This window comes from Zingiber officinale, chromosome 2B, assembly GCF_018446385.1.
Source record: "Zingiber officinale cultivar Zhangliang chromosome 2B, Zo_v1.1, whole genome shotgun sequence".
Classification (NCBI taxonomy): domain Eukaryota; kingdom Viridiplantae; phylum Streptophyta; class Magnoliopsida; order Zingiberales; family Zingiberaceae; genus Zingiber; species Zingiber officinale.
In genome coordinates, this window is record NC_055989.1 from 4,624,337 (window position 1) to 4,644,924 (window position 20,588).

General features: G+C 35.5%; 1 protein-coding gene across 2 annotated transcripts in view; it reads left to right on the forward strand.

The window, feature by feature from the left end:
- The first annotated feature begins 3,840 nt into the window (after window positions 1–3,840).
- Window positions 3,841–20,588, forward strand: part of LOC122045139 (tRNA ligase 1-like) — a 49,810-nt gene continuing 33,062 nt past the window's right edge. Inside the window, exons 1-11 of one of the 2 annotated variants that reach the window (XM_042605223.1) lie at window positions 3,841–4,102; window positions 4,282–4,749; window positions 5,687–5,737; window positions 5,818–5,900; window positions 5,992–6,091; window positions 6,707–6,785; window positions 14,811–14,934; window positions 17,265–17,371; window positions 17,597–17,725; window positions 20,174–20,238; window positions 20,375–20,539. In XM_042605223.1, coding sequence (XP_042461157.1) covers window positions 3,890–4,102; window positions 4,282–4,749; window positions 5,687–5,737; window positions 5,818–5,900; window positions 5,992–6,091; window positions 6,707–6,785; window positions 14,811–14,934; window positions 17,265–17,371; window positions 17,597–17,725; window positions 20,174–20,238; window positions 20,375–20,539 — 1,584 coding nt within the window. In that variant the 5' untranslated portion in view covers window positions 3,841–3,889. The remainder of the gene's footprint in view (window positions 4,103–4,281; window positions 4,750–5,686; window positions 5,738–5,817; window positions 5,901–5,991; window positions 6,092–6,706; window positions 6,786–14,810; window positions 14,935–17,264; window positions 17,372–17,596; window positions 17,726–20,173; window positions 20,239–20,374; window positions 20,540–20,588) is intronic. The other variant, XM_042605224.1, reaches the window with a different exon arrangement.

A 20,588-nucleotide genomic window follows, 5' to 3' on the forward strand; every position in this document is an offset into this window, starting at 1 on the left:
TTTCATTATGAAATAATAAATAATTTTAAATTAAATTTTAAAAATTTATAATTAAATCTTAAAAATTTATAAAATAAAAGTTTAAATTTTAATTATGATAATTCAAATTTAAATACTATATTTTAAACTTAATCAATTATAATAATATACCATTTAATTATGAAATAATGAATAATATAATCAAATTTAAATACTAAAATTCAAGGAAGAAAATCTACAAATTTTAACAAAATAAATCCACAACTTAAAAAAAACAAAAACATTACACAATTAAGAAAACAAATTAATACTTTGAAAACAAAAATTTGAATTCATATACCAAATTATAATTAAGTACCTTAAATTATGGAACTAATTAATACAATTTTAGCAAATGAAACAACTAAATTAATAAAAATCAAAATGTATTAAAGTGGGTTGACAGATTCACGAGTTCATACAAAATGTATGAATTTGATACATTATTAGAAAGTAATTAATAATTATTTGACTTGATCGGCACATGCATATTTGTCATGCACATTTATAATTTAAATGATAACTTTATGCTTATTTATGACATGTCATCATGCTAGTTTTACTTTCTTACTTAGTCAAGAATAGTTAGATAGAAAAAAGATGGTTTGATACTTGTACAATATAGTATCAGGATGAGATAGATGATAATATATTAGAGAAGTCTAGTCTAGGAAGTCAAGGAAGGTAAGATGTATCTTACTTAATCTAATTAGCTAAATGGAATTAATCAAAAATAGCTCATTACATTCTAAATCAGTTAAACCAAGATTTTTCAATAAGAAGATTAAATGTATAATTTCATAATAAAGTTTTATTTAAAAGTGGTCATAGCTCTGATACTTAAGAAGACTTATGTACCTTGTCACAACTTGAAGCTAATTTTTGAAATATATATTTAATTTACTAATTGTTAAACATGGATCTGACATAAGATCAAATAATCTGTAAAATTAAAAATAAATCAAGTAAAATTGACTAAACATTTCACAAAACTCATAAGGATATCATGCTTGATTGTATTAAGATACTGAGAATAGGTAAGATGATAAGGATCATCAAATTGAAATTACTTTGAAAATGTTTTCAAAATAGTAATTCAACATATTAATGTTTTAATGAAATTCATGCTTGTTTGAATGTACCTATACATATAATTTTTTTTTCAAAAATTCTATATTCTGAAAATATTGATTGTTGATCATCAAGTTAGAATCCATAATATATTTCCTTATGGTTAATGAGTGATCCGGTGGTAAGAACAGGGGGCCCCATTCGGTGAGGTCAAAAGTGATCCGGTGGTAAGAACAGGGGGCCCCGTTCGGTGAGGTCAACGCCACGTGGAAGTCAAAGCGGCAGTTGTCCATCCGGAAAGGACCGGGCCCGACCGGACGGCCGACCGGCCGTCCGGTGGATTCGAACGTCAGGAGGGATGAGTCCGATCGGCTGTCCGACCGGATGATGTTCGGCTGATGGTTAAAGGCGTCCTATCGAAATTAGGGTTCCGGCGCTCATTGGAAAAGGTCGCAGGGCCGAGCGGACTGTACGCTCGGCCAAAGCCATAAGGTAACACTGCTAATAGTCTCCACAAAGCACGTGGTGGGGGACCTCCCCAAGTAAACCACCGCATATGTCCGGCCGGATGTTAAGGGAGCTGTCCGCCCGGACGATAGATCTGGAGCAAAGGGGAAAAGGACAAAGGAGGTCTTTTTCTGACAGCAGGTATATTTCACGTGTAGGCCATGCTCCAAATCTTGTGACAGGGGATTCCGATGTCCCATCGAGGACATGCTGAGACTGTAGCAGTATGGGTTAGGGAAGCTCACTGACAAGCCTTTACTGGGGTATGGGCCATGGACACGTGTACACCCCGGTAGGTGTGCACTCACTTCTTCATTGCCCTATATAAAGGCCCTCATTCTTCGCCGGAAGTACGTATTCTAGGAGTCTTGGAGCCACTTTCTTTCTATTGAGCTTCGCCTGACTTGAGCGTCGGAGGGTCGCCGCCGGGAACCCCTTCCCGGCCCGACTTCTGTGCAGGTTCGCCGGAACTTCGGAGGCCTACGCCATCGACTAGGAGCGCGCCACGTGCCCAGCGTCCATTGGTTCAGCATTCGGACGGGATCAATGAGGATAACCAAGGTATGCCAAGTTAAGGAGAGGTAGTGTTGAAACATTTTAAAAATAATTGAAAATATTTTTAAAATGCTTTTGAAATAAATTAAAGAAACTTAAAAAAAAAAAAAAAAAAAACTGTAGCATTTGAAAAATCTTATAAATGTTTTGAAAAATATTTTTTTGAAAATTCTTGAAAGGGCTTTAAAAATTATTTATAAAACTTTTTTGAATTTGTTATAAATCTTTGAAAAATCTTGACCAATATTTTTGAAAATTTACTTTTAAAATTCATGTTTTGACAATTGTTCTGAAAAATATACTTTAACTATTTTTTTGATTTGAATCAACCTCTAAGACACATACGTAATTTTTCTTGTAATTAACAAGGATTTCTAAGGACGTGTCAGGTTAAGGGGGAGTTCTAATTAAAAGATCAAACATATTTTTTAAAATTATTTTAATTTTTTTTACAAATATGTGGAAACTCCTTTCGAAAATCTTAAACATTATGTTTTGAAAAAGTTTAAAAATTCTTTGAAAAAAAGTTTTAAAAAATTTAAAGTTTTTTTAAACACTTAGAATCTTTTGAAAATATTTGTAAAAATGTTTTCAAAAACCTTTTATTGGTGCAAAACCTAAGGAACTCTTAGATAAGTTATTTTTTTATGTGTGCCAAAAGGAAGAGTGAACCTTAAGTTAGAGAAACCAATATCTCCCAGATTAGCACAAAACCCTCAAGACATAAACCTAACTTAAGATTATTATCAAATATAAAAAAGGAGGAGTTTGTTAGTGTAAGGAGCATCAGATAATAGTAATAAACCTTTAGGATTTCGATATTTAACAATATAATAAGGTATGATCAAATTGACCAAGGGTTGATCTAAATAGGACTTCATATTTGAAAGTAAGGGAAGTATATTTTAGGCCAAAATTGACTAGATGACTAGTAAGGATAAGTCTAGTTAGGACCAGATGACTAGTAGAGGAAGTTCTAACTGAAGGTTAGACAAGAGAAAATCCTAGTGAGTGAAGTTAGACCCTGGTGAGTGAAACCAAGAGGTGAAAGTTCTAGTAATTGAAGTTAGGCTCTGGTGAATGAAGCTAGAAGATGAAAGTCCTAGTGAGCGAAGCTAGACGGTAAAAGTCTTGGTGAGTGAAGCTAGACGGTGGAGGTCCTAGTTAGTGAAGTTAGGTAGTGGAGGTTCAAAAGAGTAAGCCTTATGTGGTAAGTCTTGGATGTAATCCAAGTATAAAGCCTAGTAGGTCGGGTAGGCTTATAGGAGTGTGGCTTGATCCTAAGGAATTGACCCTTAGATGGTAGACTTAAGAGGAGAGACCTTCAAATAAAAGGTAAGCTTAGTAGATCGTGTTGATGTATAACAAATAATATTATTCTATGCCAACACTAATTATTATTAATAATAATAATAATATTATTATTATTATTATTATTATTATTATTAATTAGTGTTGGCATAGAATAATATTTATTTACATAATTTAGATAATAATAAATAAGATATTCTTTTTATCCCGTAGTATTTAACTTCAATATTTTATAAGAATTATATGAATTTCGAAGTTTTCTTAAAGATATCTTTGATTTTCCACGTATTTCTGGGCCAGCTTGAGGTGCATCGGCCCACTAACTGTTACCACATTCCAGTCCAATCCGTATAACACGTCGCATACAATTCGGCGGTTCCTCGGCTGCGCTGTGGCATAGACACAGTCAGGCGACGGTGAGGGTTGAATGTCGGCCTCTTCACAGGGTCGCCTCCTTCGTCTTCTGGCTCACAACCTCAACTCCCCATCTGCCTGCAAACTCTGCCCTCTCTCCCCCTCCCTCCTCATTACCCTCCTCCGCCTCCGCCGCCTTCCCTCGCCTCCGTCTCCGATCCTCGCCTTCCCTCTCCACCGCTCTTTTGCTGCCTCCTCATCTTCGCCCACTCAGATGCCTCGCCGGGTAATCTCTAATTGTTCCTGTTGCCTTAATCCGTCTAATAGTAGATCTTCGACTGATCGAAAACCAATGCCAAAACCGCCGTGCATTCGCCTTCCATTAATTTTTGAGTCGTTGATCTGCATCTCTTTCTTGGTCGAGATATCTTCATTTAATGCAGTTTCATTGTTTTCTTATGGTAGGGAAAACAGACCACGAGATGGAAGGAGAAGCAGCGGCCTGTTGCAGCTGTCACAGACGCAACGGGGTCGGCTTCTCCCACATCGGAAGATGCTTCGTTATCGATTGCCAGTGGAATTGGCAGGTTGAGCCTCGCTGATAATTTTGAAGCTCGTTCTCCTTCCAGGGTGTTGGGATCGGGCGCATCGCAAATGCAGAACCGTGAACCTGCTAGCAGCCATCCGCAGGTGATGTGGAAGCCAAAATCGTATGTGACCGTGAGCACTCCGTTGGCTGCGCCAGATGTGGTTGATGTCACGAGCTCAGTGGCCGCGTCATGTAAGGGAACGGCCAGTAGCGGAAACACCTTGGTGAAGTTGTTCAAGGGCCCATTGGGAGCAGATTTTAATGTGGACAATAACTCCTTCTCTCTGGCCCAAGTCAGAGCTACTTTTTATCCAAAATTCGAGAATGAGAAATCGGATCAAGAGGTATTTCCGGCTTTGAGTTTTTCATTTATCTTTTGTATTTGAGAATTATTGGAGATTAAATGCTAGATGTTTGTAAGTGGTTGACCTCTTGTTTCAGGTTAATTGCACTGTAATTGGGCCATACTAACAAGCAACATAAATGATATTTATGCTCTTTTTTTTTAATTTTTTTTTAAAGTGGTATCCCAGATGTCTAATTCGTCAAATTGAGAGCTTCCTCAAGATAATTTAGGAATGTCTTCTTTAAGGATTTAGGGTCAGTGCTAAGATAGCTGCCAGTTAGAAACTTGTTCTTAAGAATATGAAGTTAAACAATTAACATCATTTATTTCTACAACTTCAATAGGTTTCATGAAATATGCCTCAGTATGGGTTCCACTTGTTTAGCACGTTGTTAATACATTGGAGGACTTTCTCTTGATGATGATAGTCAGTATCCAAGTGATTGTCAAGGCTAAGTTAGAAATATCTAGAGCATTCTTACCATGGTTCTCAATCCATACCATTTTTAGCATAGTTATAAAATTCAAATTGGTAATCAAACCAGATAAGCTCTGGTTCACTGGTTTAATGTCGTATATATCCTTTGTATTTTAGTAATGAAAACAGACATTTTTATGATTTTTAGGTGAATAATATAACTGGTTTTCCCATTTGCAAGAACTGGCAGTTGAACTGCCTTTTTGGCAGTTTTTTTACAACTCCAATTTGTGAACATAACTGACTAAACGAGCGACTGGGTTCTGTTTTTTTTTCCAGTCGCACTGTCAATTTGTTTCAGCTTTAATAACTATGACCTTTACTCTAGACTCTCATTACGTACCTGTTTTCTTTTCCTGTTGAAAATTGTCATCTGGTAGTAAATAGGATACTTGACCAAAGTAAATTTCACACTTCTTATTCAGTGTCCTCATTGGGTGCTTTGTTCTGTTTGCAGATAAGAATGAGAATGGTAGAGATGGTTTCTCATGGGCAAGCTATCTTAGAGGTGCAAAATTATTTATCTGTTACTTTTCTTTTATATGATTCCATGCTTGTCGTATTCATGCATGATCTATATATGTGTAGGTCTCTCTCAAACACTCCGGATCTCTTTTTATGTACGCTGGCCATGAAGGTGGTGCTTATGCAAAAAACAGTTTCGGAAACATGTATGCAGTACACTGCATCATAAATTTTATAACTTGTAGCTACAATTTTGACACCAAATATATGATGCTGAAAGCATAATGCTCCATTCAGATACACTGCAGTTGGTGTTTTTGTCCTGAGCCGGATGTTTGTTGAAGCATGGGGTAAGGAAGCAGGAAAAATGCAAGCACAGTTTAATAAATTCCTGGAGGTATAATTCAAAATTTTTGTGCGTGGATTTAATTTACATAATTTAGAGGCTTTTTGCCGAATATATTTTAAACAAATGTATGCTATAATTTATCATCGTTTACGTAGACAAAATTTGTTATCTACAATTGCTAGTTGGCCGTCCTGATAGGAAGATATCAGGATAAAAATATTGTACTATCGACCATGATGACCTGTGCATTTGGCACAGAATCTAAGTTGCCACCGTGTCTCATGGCATAAGGGTGCACTAATGTGCCAAAAAGGTATCATGCATCCATGCTGCAAATAAAAAAAAATAATGTTAAATAAAGACTGGTAGCCATTTGTGCATGGACCAAAACCATCTTCAGTAAAATATTCTAAGTATGTTGTGTCATTTTGTTTCTCCTTTACTGAATTTCATTATGAAGAATGTGTTGTTTGTGTGTGTATGTAGTGAATTTGCTTTTCTTAATTTTTCACCATGAATATCTTGCTCGGTTTTATGAATTAAGAAATTTCCACTCCTTCAAGGATGTCGTCTGAAATATTTTAGTAGTCATGCATAACAGGCTTCTCTTATAACATTTCTTGTGCTACTTATCAAATTGATCCTCTCCCTTTTTTACTCAAGGAAAATCGGATCTGTATATCAATGGAATTGGTAACTGCTGTTTTAGGAGATCATGGACAGCGGCCTATTGATGACTATGGTACAGAAGTTTCCTTTGCCATATTTGTTTTTATTATCAGTATTTTTTTTGGAATCCAGATCAAGGAAGTGTGCTTTTGATGCATTTTATTTTTCATACCAATAAATTTCATAGCTCTTATTATTATTATTATTTTGAAATTTATAGCATTATATTATTATGCTTTAATATTTAACTACATTTCTGATAGTAAGAGGTTGTTCAATGTGAAAATTAATCTTTTGAATCTCATAGTAGAGTGAAAACAAATTTGTTTAGATTTAAAGATTGTTATGATAAAATCAAGTTATATATCTACCTCTTCTCTAGTTCCAACATCTTAAATATCAAAGTTATGACATGCCATTCTTAGCTGTGATCTTAAGATAATACTGACTTGGCAAAATATCTGCTAGGAAAAAGGTAGGATCCAAAGGACAAAAGAATATAGAAAATTAGATCTGACTTAATGAATATGTATAGCGAAAAGAATTCTACTAGTCTGACTAGCTTTTCCCTATGATGTGTGATAAAAAAAATCTAAAACAAATGAAAACGATTTTCATTCATACCTTTGTGGAAGCTGCAGAAAAATTCGTCCAACTGTATTTGCCCATGCCCGAGATCTTCTTGTAGCATAGAAGTGCTAGTGTCCAATGGGAGAAAGGAGGACGACAAGCTAAAATGGTGACATAGGTAGGCCTGGTTGGTGGCAGCAATGATAATACCAGAGAAAGACAGAAGCAGATAATAATTAGATAAATTTGGAACAAATTATTAATTTTAATTTGAAAATTGATTAATTTCAAAAGATTCTAAACCTTTTAAAATTATACAACTCTTGTAAAAAAATTTCCAAATTATTTCTTCTCCAAATTATTTTTTACAACTCTTGTAAAATTAGTTTGGTCTTTTCAAAATTTTAATTTCAACTTTTTTTATTATTTAATTAACTTTAATTTGACCCCTCAAATTTCAGTTGTATAAATTACTCTTATTTTTGTAATCAAGCTCTCCAATTTAATTCAATAAATTGACCTTTAATCTTTCCATTTAAATTTTAATTAATTCATCAGATTAGTTACTCTTAATTATCAGATAATTAATTAAGATAATAATTATATAATAATCAGAGTAGTAATAACTCGCACCATCAACATCTTTGATATTATCTTGGACATAAGCTGACATTAGATGACATTTTATCGATCACCACAAAATAGTACATGATATTGATGATCAAATATATCTACTATCTCGTTATTTGTTTTCTAATGAAAATGCCATGGGTGATATAGAATATCATAGGTTGCACATTTTTTTTTCCCCTTTTCTAGTTATGCATTTTTCTTTTCTTTTTGATTTTTTTACTGAATATGATCCTACCAATCTAATACCACTGTAAGTTTTCCAGATGTCTAATACCAATACCGAGTACTTTTATTAACAATCATGCTTGGTCCATCACATGAAAAACTAAAATCCCACACATCTAAAGTTTATTCAGTATCCAGAAACCAGAACTCAGTATCAATCAGTATCCTGAATGTCCATAGCTATCAATTTTCAGATAAATGTTTAGAAACTATTGTATAAGTCAGGTGCTGTTCTCTTTTCTGTTTCTGAACATGATCAGTAAATGTTTGGAAATCAAAACTTCTGTTTCTGGGTAAGATCAGAAATTCCTCTAGTTCTAGTGTTTTATGGTAGGGCTGATTATACAATGTATTGATTCCCTTATTCTGGATAAGCATTGCAGATACCCTACACAGGATATGAAAATATAAAATTTTCCCTTCATCATCAAATGTTTAATCCTTGAATAATAATATATTTAATCCTTGATCGACAGAAAACATAATGATTTAAAAACCTGTCTTAACGTGCAAAATTGTTGTTCTTTACAAGAAAATTTTATGACACAATAATCTTGGTTTTGAAGTATATCTTTTTTCTATAAGAGTTGAGGAAATAAGGAATGTGTGGAAGCCTTCTACCTATCAATTGCTTTTGAAGGTGGACTTATCTTTCAATTGTGGGTTCTATAAATCTTAGTTGTTTCAAACCTAATGTATTGGCATTGACGCGGTGAGCCAACATATGACCAAAAGGAAACAAAACAATACATGGAATCCAGTTATTGGTCCAATTGCATAATGGCTGCACAATCTATGATATGATGAACTCTAGAATTATGCTGATGTGGCTGAATGAATCGTCTTAAAAGTATGGCCATTGTTCCTATCAATGTGCACCGATCATTGTTGCAACTCTCTGGGAGATTTTTTGTGGGGGAAGGGGGGGTATGAAAGAGGCAAGGATAGTACCAACTCAAGTTTGTGACTTGTCTAAGGCATTATTCTCAGGGGATATGGTTGTGGTATGCATACCATGTATTGAAGAAACTTTCTGCAGATAAGCAGTCTAACAAAAAATCCTGATCGTATTTTTATCTGTCATATTCCACTCTTTTTTTCATGTTTAAGGGTTGTTCTTCTCTTGGAATAATCACATAATTCAATTTGTTGAGTTGTATTTGATGGTTATATTAGCATTTTTTTTTAAAAATAATTCTGGAATTTAGTTGTCACTGGAGAATTGCCTGTCTCAGCAGATGTTAATTTTGTCTTTTAGTTTTAATCAATATTAGCATTTTTTTTTAAAATAATTCTGGAATTTAGTTGTCACTGGAGAATTGCCTATCTTGTCTTTCAGTTTTAATCATGTAATTTGTTAGTTGCCCACTTGAAAATCCTTGCAAGTCTAAATAACATTTAATTATCCTTCTATCTTTTGACCCTCTTCCTGTGAACAATGTGGATCGAATTGATATTACTCAAAAAAATTGTTTACATTCAGAATGGGAATACCCATTATATACAACATTACAATAGAAGAGAGAATAGGAAACTAATTATTCTGTATATAAGAAATTAATATCTTTCTAACTAAATCCCTTGATTTCCTACTTTGTACTCATGGCTGTTTTATTTCTGTACAAACTGGGAAATCTATTCACAGCCGTTTGACACAACTATACAAGCTGTGAAATCTGTTCACAGCTTGTCAAATCTGTACAGGCTGTGACACCTGTTTGACACTCCTCAAGCTGAGGAATAGATGTTTTCCATTCCCAACTTGACTATAAGATCATGAAATCTAGAATTGTTCAGTCCATTTGTTAACACATCAGCCAATTGTACTTCTAACGAGATATAATACATACACACTAATCCTTCTTCCAATTTTTCCTTGATGAAATGTCTATCAATTTCAATATGCTTAGTCCTATCATGTTGAATAGGATTATGAGCAATATTTATAGCTGACTTATTGTCACAATAAAATTTTATTGGGTATTCCAATTTGATTTTCAAATAATCCAAAATAATCTTTAACTAGAGTAGTTCACATAATCCTTGAGCAATGACTATAAATTCTGATTCAGAAGATGATCTTGTTGCCACATTTTGTTTCTTGCTCCTCCGTATCACCATATTACCACCAAGGAAAGTATAATATCCTGTAGTTGATCTTCCATCCACTAGAGAACCTGCATAATCTACATCTGTGTAAGCTTCTAAAGCCAGTGTCTCATTTCTCTTGAACAAAATTCCCTTTCCCGGAGTGCCTTTCAAGTAATGTAATACTCTGTAAGCAGCTTGATTCTCTTGGATCATGCATGAATTGGTTGATTACACTCACAACATATGCAATGTCTGGACGAGCGTGCAAGGTATATGAGCCTACCAACTAACTTCTGATACATTCTTTTGTTAACAGTTGGTTCTTCCTTAGCTTTCTCCTATCTTGTGATTTGGATCTATTGGATTAGAAATCGGTTTACACTCAATCTTCCCTGTTTCAGCTAACAAATCAATCACATACTTCTACTAAGAAATAAAAATTCCTTTGGTAGAATATGCTACCTCAATATCAAGGAAGTACTTTAGTTTGCCCAGTTCTTTTATTTCAAACTCCTTTATTAATTGCTGTTTTATTTCATGTTTTTCCTTTTCATCATTTCCAATCACAATGATATCATCTGCATAGACTAGAAGAGCGGTCACCTTCCCTGCTGCTGAGTGCTTAACAAAGAGAGTATGGTCCCTTGGCTTTGGTTATACCTACATTTCTTCATGACTTTTGTAAATCTTCCAAACCATGCCTTAGTAGATTGTTTTAGATCATAAAGAGTCTTCCTCAGTTTACATACTTTGTTACCAGTATCCCCTTCAAATCCTGGTGAGAGGTTCATATGAATTTCTTTATCTAAATCTCCATGAAGAAATGCATGCTTCACATCATACTGTAGGAGTTGCAAGTTGAAGTGTGCAGCTAAAGATAGTATAATTCTGATCGTATTTATTTTTACAACTGGAGCAATGGTCTCTTGATAATCTACCCTATAAGTCTGAGTAATAACCTTTTGCTACTAACCTAGCTTTATATATCTCTCTCTCTCAAGAGATCCATCTGCTTTGTATTTTAATGTGAAAATCCACTTACAATCAACAATGTTCTTCCCCTTTGGCTTATCAACAACTTCCCATGTCTTATTCTTTTCTAATGCATCCATTTTCTCCCTCATGACATCCCTTCATTCCTTTTTTTACAATGCCTCAAAAATAGTATTGAAAATAATCATGATATTTAGACTCATAATGAATCTTTTATGGGCTGATGATAGATGTTAAAGAGAAACTTAGTGAGATAGAGGATAGAGAGGGTGTTTGGTGCATTCTCTAGTACCTTTTCTAACAGCAATGGGAAGGTCAAGGCTATCTGTTAGGTCAATGGATGATTTAGTAAATTGTAAAGGTGGGTCAGAACTTACCATGACCCCAACATCAGGGTCAGAGGTTTGTGGTTGAGGTTTTTGGACATGTATCGCTTCTGGCCCAGCATTTCTCCTTGAATGCATTTGAGGGATACTTAGTATCACTAGGAGGAGACTCACTAGATGGAATAGAAGATGATTCGATATGAACTTGAGTAGGAGGAAGATCAAGAGCGTTAATGGGTTCAAATGACTGACAAGTGCTATCTTTTGTCATTAAAATCTCTCCCTGAAGATAGGACTTGGAGAAGAATGGGGTATGTTCAAAGCATGTAACATCAACCGTTGTAAAACTTTTGAGATGAAGGGTGGTAACACTTATACCCTTTTTGAGTGGATGAATATCTAAGGAAGACACATTTGATTGAACGAGGATCTAGTTTACCTCGAAGTGGACTGTGGACATGAACAAAAGCAGTGCGCCCAAAAATCCTAGGAGTGAGTCCATTTGTGGTTTGAAAATGAGGATAAAACTCATTGAGGAGTTGCATGAAACTCTTGTTATCCAGGACATGTGGAGGAAGTCTGTTTATCATATATGTGGCATTAAGGATAACCTCTCTCCAATAGGATTTCGGGACATTGTTGTGGAAAAGAATAGCACGAGTAGTGTTGAGTAAGTGCCCATTTTTCCTTTCTGCTATTCCATTTTGTTAGGGTGTATAAACACAAGACAAATTATGAATAATCCCCTGAGATTGGAAATAGAAGGACAAAGTTTGGTTGCGGTAATATCTAGCATTGTCAGTTTTAACGCTTTTGATTTTCACTCCAAATTGATTTTGAATCATTAAGTGGAAATTAGGAATAATAATATTGACATATGATTTTTGTTTAAGGAGAAACACCCATGTAACCTAAGTACAATCATCAATTAAGGGGCAAGCCATCGAGCCCTAGAAACATTGGGAATATTAGAAGGAGTCCATATGTCACTATGAATTAAATGAAAAGGAGTAGAATTTTTTTTATTGCTAATAGGAAAGGGTACATGAGAATGTTTTGTCAATTCGCAAACATCACATTGAAATTCAGAAACATCCAATCCTTGAAAAAGATGAGGAAACATGACCTTTAAAACTCTAAAAGAGGGATGGCTAAGACATTTGTGATGCAACCAAATATTGTCCTTATTGGAAGAATTGTGAAAGGACGAAAACAAATTATTCTTCTTAGTGGATCAAGGTAGTAAAGACCACTATGTTCCTTAGCAAGTCCAATCCTCCTCCCCAAGTCCTGATCCTGAAAAACACAATAAGAAGGGGAAAAAATAGTATGACAGTGAAGTTTAGTAGTTAATTTTTGAATGGAAACAAGGTTAGCAGGCAGTTTTGGTACATGGAGGACGTTTTTAAGGATAAGGTTAGGAGTAAGATGAACATTTCCAAAACCAAAAACAGTGGCTAAAGATCCATTGGCTACTATAATTTTTCTGTTACTTGGGTTGGGGTTATAGGTGTAAAAAATTTTAGAATTGGGAGTCATGTGGTCTGTGGCACCGGAGACTATTATCCATGAGTTATCAAACAAACTGTTTGAGTTATTCATACAAGAAGAAAATGAGGGGATACCTGAGAGAGTCAAAGAGCATGCGTGGTTTATCAAGAGAATCCAACAATCCTCGAAGTTTTTCAATTTTTATACTGTTAAATCTGCCAAGAATTGAGTCGTCTTCAATATGGGATTGCTCGATCAGGTGTGCTTGAGATTTGTGTTGCCCCCCACGACTTCCCCATTCTCGACTTGGTGGTTTACCATGTAGTTTCCAACATGTCTCTTTGGCGTGCCGAGGCTTCTTACAGTAGTTGCACAAAGATGGGCTTTATTGTCTTTAATTGGAGTCACACCATACTTATCTTTCTCCCGCAAGTTAGTTTTGGCAGCAAGGGTTGATCCAGCCATGAGTTAGGGCTCAAGCATCACACTTCGTCGACTTTCCTCAGCCCAGAGTAGAGAGATCACCTTTGCTAAGGACGGTATGCAGTCTTTGCCAATGATTTTGATCCAGGCTTGATCAAATTTAGGATTTAAGCCGGCCAAAAAATGATATACACGCTCCTTTTCAATAAAATTCTTCAAAACAGCAACATTTGAAGCACATTGCATCTCAATTACTTGGTAGTAATCGAGTTCTTGCCACAAATTTTGCAAAACCGTGGAATATTGGGTGACTGATTTATCTCCTTGCTCAGTGGCACCTGCTTTAACTTTAAGTTCATAAACTTGGGCAGCATTATAGGCTTTTGAATAAGTATAGGTAATGCAATCCCAAATTTCATGAGCAATAGAGAGAAACATACATGTATCACTGATGGATGGTTTCATGGAATCCCATAACCAAGACATAATCATAGAATTTTCTTCATCCCATACCTCAAAAATTGGATCAGTGGCAGGTCCTACCCCAAGGATATGGCTAAGTTTCCCTTTGCCTTTGAGGTACGTACGAACAGCCTGAGACCATTTCAAGTAGTTCTTCCAGTTGAGTCAATTTGAAGCTCGAATATTCTGCAGATCACCAATTTTCTGGTTTGAACTATCATCATTAAACACAATAGATTGGGTAGGGTTGTTGGAAATGGTTGTTTGAGAATCGGCCATGATGAAGAAATGTAGAAAAGAGAATTAGCTTTGATACCATGTGAAAAATGTGGATCGAATTGATATTACTCAAAAAAATAGAATACTCATTATATACAATATTACAATAGAAGAGAGAATAGGAAACTAATATCTTTCTAACTAAATCCCTTGATTTTCTACTTTGTGCTCATAGCGGTTTTATTTCTGTACAAGCTGTGAAATCTATTCACAACTGTTTGACATAGCTATACAAGCTGTGAAATCTGTTCACAGCTTGTCAAATCTGTCCCCTCGGGACGGTCTAGTGGTTAACGCATGAGGTGTTGTCACCATGAGGTCTGGGGTTCAAATCTTGGCAAAGCCGAGATAAATGTCTCCCTTATGTGCTAGTCACTATTCCAAAAGCTAGTAGCCACCCGTAATTTACCTCCTCCGTGTTAGCTTTGGGACGGGTTGGCAGGGCACTGGGGGCGAGCGTATTCGCCTTTTGCCACCATGTATAGGCTATGACAGCTGTTTGACACTTCAATTTAATACTTCAAGATGCTGTGGTAATATTTTATATGGTGTTTCTTAACATATGTTAGTTCTGTTCTCCTGATATATTGTAATGTCTTTGGCAGTTGTGGTGACTGCTGTTGCAGAACTGGGCCACGGTAAACCTAAGTTTTACTCGACTCCTGATTTAATTGCATTCTGTCGGAAATGGCGTCTACCTACAAATCATGTTTGGTTGTTCTCAACAAGGTAACATTGCATATATCTATAGTGCTGCCTGCTACTGTTGATCAAAATAAACTTTTTTCTGCTCCTATTGATTTAATGCAATTTTATTGACTTTCCCACTAGGTGTCTTTTGTGACCTGGTAAGTGAGATTGTCTATTTGTTTCATTGGGCCTTTATGGTCTCAAAACGAGACTAAGTCTTCTGAGTTATGTTAACTATATGTGAACTCAAGAGCATATTGACATAGTACTTTTCTACACCTATTCAGCCTCATTTAGTTCATAATCTCCGGAAAATCATTGCTAGAAGAAATCATAGGAAAAGATAAATCTAAAAAATCCTCACAAATCATGTTTGTGACAGATATATTCTGGAAATAATGAATAATATGTGACTTCAAGTATATAAGTAATGTTAATTTCCTTTGGAAGACATTCATGTGTTGATACTAGTTGGTATGGTTTAGGAGGGAAAGTGTAGAAAGAAGAAGAGGAAGAGGAAGAGGAAGAAAAGGAGAGAAGTGGAGGAAGACATTTACCTTCTCTCTTCCATTGTGATCGTCGTTTATATTCAAATCGTCTGTCGTTTTCCCTAGAGAAGTTACTCTCCCCCACCCTTCGCAACTGTTGAACTTTCATGCTGAAGCTTCCTTCACAATACTATTCTTCAATTGTTGCCTCTGTAATGACTGAACCTAACCTTTGTAGTGACTCCCTGTGGGGTAGTCATCAGAAGCCTTGTGCGCTTGGTGGAAGCTTTGTCACCATCATTATGGAAGCCTTGTGGGCCCCAAGGAAACCCTCAGTTGTGTTGCCACAATGAAGAAAGTCTCCCAACTAGCTTCATCATCTCAGAGAGTTCTGTGTGGCCGTCGACATGAGGAATGAATTGTTTTGCATGTCCCAATTGGGTAACGCCCTTGTATGCATGTTGACATGACATAGGTATAGGTATGACAAATGAGTCTCACTTGTCACACTCAGCTGAGAGAGAGAGAGAGAGAGAGAGAGAGAGAGAGAGAGAGAGAGGAAGGTTACATGTGAAAACTTCTGGACTTGTCTTCTTTGTAGGTGACATATGTCATGTGGCAAAGAAGGGAATTTTGATGGCATTGCACATGAGGAAGGATAGGAGTCTGAGGACTTTACGCGAGAAGGGGATGGAGTTTGGCAACATGTAGGGAGGTGGAATCTTGTGCTTGTGCTGATAGGAGTGGAGTGGAGAAGACAGTTGTGGGATAAGGTTCCCCTCCTTGAGGGGCAAGAGGGTGATGAGGTTAGATAAGAAAGTGGAAATTATGTTTTAATATTAATACTACAAGTTGTTTAACTAATGCTACAAATTAGAGAAGTTATACTATAAGAACATATACTATTTAATTATATAAACATATCTACAAATCATATAATTTATACTATAACCTATACTATTCATGAAGATGTTTGGGTAATATGATAAGTTGGGTAATATAAATTATGTAACTTAGGATGAATGACTAATAGCATAATCTATATTATATATCATGAGTTAGGGTTTGGTTAGCAACATTAACTTTTATATTTAAATGATTAGTTTAGTGGATACCATTACTCGGGTTATATTGTTAATAAAAAAATTATTTCTAGCTGTATATTAGATTAATATTAAAATTTTAAATTTTTTGTGTCCCCGTGTTCGTCTTATGAATTTGAACCCTTTTCAATAAATCCCCGTATCCTCATCTTGAAAAAATTGGGTGTCCAACACTTGGATCCACATACACCATATTGGTTCTTGTAACCAAGTCCAAGTAACATAGATTGGCAGAGAATAAAATTTTAAATTATGTAACAGGAAGAAAAAGAGTTTTGGGATGCATAATCTGATTGATATTTGCTCCAACTTCGAGAGTTAATTGATATCTGAATTTTGAATGATATCTCCCGCTCAGCTTCGGATACTATATTGTATAGGAAATCGTTAAAATCCTAAATCTCCTTTTCATGTTTAATTTAAGGAAATTGTGTTATAGATGATGGTTTGGACATGTGGGAAACAAAATAGAATTGATGGTTTTATCGTTGAGAATTCTTTTAGATCTTGTATAATTGGCTTGTTTCAACTAGTTCCTAATGGGTTGTAGAGCAGGCTTTTGCTAACACGAGACTGTGCAGTTTCCAAGTATTTTTGCTCATATTTTATATTTTGTAATTAGTTGGCTTCCATTTATATGGTTTCTTGTTTCTTTTGAAATGAGACAATATTTTCTCTTCAATTGTCACACATCTCAAGTTGTGAATTTTCAAACTCATGTAACGCTCTATATTCTAATTCATGAGCAATTGATCTTTTGTGGACTTTTATTTAAAAGGAAGTCAGCCACATCCTTTTTTGCTGCATTTGATGCCTTGTGTGAAGAAGGGACCGCAACACCTGTGTGCAAGGCTCTTGATGAAGTGGCAGACATTTCTGTTCCAGGTAATTTAGGATAATATTGCTTGGTTATTCAATAAGCTAAAATGGTGAGCGTCATATTGTAGTAGAGCGGTTTCTTTTCTATGTCAGTTTAGTCCTTCATATATCACACCTTGTGTATCTCTTTCTTATGGTGCCTAATACCTCCCAACACCATGAGGGCTCACTTTTTGCTATTATCTTGTGTTGTCATCCGTTGCTTGACATGAACTATTGGTGTTTTAATAGGGTCCAAAGATCACATCAAGGTGCAAGGTGAAATTCTCGAAGGATTGGTTGCACGTATGGTCAGCTGTGATAGCTCGAAACACATGGAGGAAGTTTTGAAGGATTTCCCTCCCCCATCATTAGATGGAGGTAACCTTGGTTACAATTTTGAACAGTCATATTTTTGGTTTTTATTCTGTGTGAATGATTAAAGTGAAGAAAAAAGAGGTTCAACATAAAGATTGGATATGTGACACTGAATCTATATTCCCTATCTAAGGAGCCAAAACTCGTAGGAGTTTGGAATAGTTTGTTTTCAATTTTTAGTATCAATTTATTAACTTATGCTTTTGATTTATTACAATTGGTTGTCATTTTTGTTTTGTCCTTTTTGGTAAAACTTGGTTGTATCCAGGTCACCTTGTTCTGTTGATTGCTATATTTAACAAACTTATTTTATGCATGTTTTTTCTTGGCTACATCAGGCCTCCTTATTCTGTTGATCATTTAAGGCTTTTTGTTTAAACAAACTTAAATTTAATAAAATGATAGTGCTTTTTTCTTATTTGGCAATCTTGACATATATGAGTAACGAAACCTCACATAATTTGTTTGGAACAAAATAACTCCAATACCACATGCCACTGTGCTAAACATATGCATTTTGGTTAGTGATGTGAATCTTGACTTTGAATAATGGGGTTGCTCTTCCTTTAAGTCAACATAAGCAACGTGCATTGTGACACATAAATTAAAATTCAAGTCGTTTCGCCCGATACGTGGGAAACATCTCGTTCCGCCCATGGACCGACATCAACATAATGTAGACACCCTAAGGGGTAACTTGGCCCCGGCGATGCGTCTGGACGTGTTGCGCTGGACAAGGATCATTGGTAGGTTTACACTTAGGTTAATAATTTTAATTAGGAATCCTCACTTGTCGGGGCACCTGGATCACTACAAGGTGCCCCGATCAATTTGGTTGTGAAGGACGCCCACGGTGGTCGCCCATGGGAGGTGTGCAGGATATAAAAATACTGAAATTATATCGGCACGATATGATATGGTACCGAAATCGTATCATTTCAGTCCAGGTGATTAATAAGGATGCTTTATAAGCATAGATGAGAGACCAACTATTAATTCAGACTTAAATACTTTGGGCTAGTTGGACCTAATAAGTTAAAATTTTAATTCTCTTATTTAATTTGTGACATTTGATATTAGAGCGATCTAGTCCTAAGCATGTTGAGGAGTTTGAAATGGCTGCTATGTGATAATGTAGCCACTGTTGAGCCTCACATACTGTTAATTAAAGTTGATTTTGTGACATGAGTTGAACTTTGGATCTTGATGAGATGTAAAGCTTTAAACAGGAAGATTGTGACCTAATTTCTCATTCGTGTACTCTGAGTGTACAGATAAGCTTAGATGAGTAAGCTACTACTTAACTTGAGCTTTGACATTTTGAGCTAGTGGTTGGTCCTTACAAGTGAATGTGTTAATTTTCTTATCTAAGGAGGATGTGACATGTATGACTAGAATCCCTACTAATTGGATTATTAGGATTGCTGTTATTCATTAGTTCTATAGTCATTTATCTTAATTCATCAAGGTTTTTGCATTCCAGTAAATTATTACCTCTAGATGTATCTCAAAAGATTGTAGTACAATCAGATGAACAAAAACTTAAATTCTTTTATTTTCTAGTATAAATTCTTTTAATGAGGATATTAATTTGCAATAATAGGCGTTAGCTATTGATCAAGGATAGTCCAATGCTAGGTTGCACTAGTGGTGTGATAGTAGAGTTGATGTGGCTACGAGGTTATGAAAACTTTCATTTAACACGTTAACATTTTTTGGATAAAAGATCAGGTTTCAGCCTACCTTGACCTTTAAGAGGAGAAATCTCTATATATTTTAAACCACTTATTTCAATATTTTAGTGATTTCATATGGATCTTAATTGAATGAGGTAGGGTAGCTGTGGATATTTGAAAACCTGAAAAAACAATTTACATGTAAACTCACTAATTACTCATTACACTTTGAAGAGTTTGGTGGTAGGTCTTCTTGGGTGTAACAGGAAGCATTTTCCACCAAGAATTTATAGAAAAGAATACAAAACAATTATGCACAATAAGTGTCAGGGAGATAGTTAGGTCTGGTTGCTATATTTGGTGACAATTGGGAGAGAGTTGGACAGAAGTTCTTACTTTGTAAATAATTCAAAGAGTTTCTAGGCTAATCAGCTTGGAGAGGAGACTTCAGAAAAGTTAAATTGGCAGGATCCATTAGTGTAATCTGCTTGAAAAAGTAACTGATTTGGTGTGGCAAGTGTGCTAGCTAGAAATTTGGACATCAATTTCGTTTACTGAATTTGTTTTTCATTTCATAGATGGCCTCATTGATCTTTCTGAAAAATGTTTGGTAGTACCTGATAAGACTTGTTTATCATTTATTAGAAAGGTTTTTAAAGAAAAACAGTGACCGCTTAAATTTGCTAGATTACTCATCAATTTACCTTTGCGAATACTCTATATACTGGAGATAAATGAATATATGTATCTAATTCTATGTTGTCTTGAACTTCAGTTGGACTTGATATGGGACCAACATTGCGAGAAGTGTGTGCTGCAAATAGGTCAGATGAAAAGCAGGTAATGCCCCAGACCCTATCTTATGGTCACCTTCTTTACTCTTAGATTTACTTCAACTTTGGTACATTAGCATCACTTTTCCTTTGAAGGCTGTAGCAAGTTAAACCTATTATTATTTTGACTTCTTCATGTGTAGCAAGTTAGAGCGCTTCTTCAAAGTGCTGGCACTTCTATGTGCCCTGACCATGCTGATTGGTTTGGGATTGGGGATTCTGGTGTCCATTCTCGTCAAGCTGATCGGTCTGTTGTTTCAAAATTTTTGCAAGCTCATCCTACTGACCATGCAACAATGAAGCTGCAGGTAGTGCATACTGATTTTTTTGACCTCTTGTTTACCATTCAATTTTATT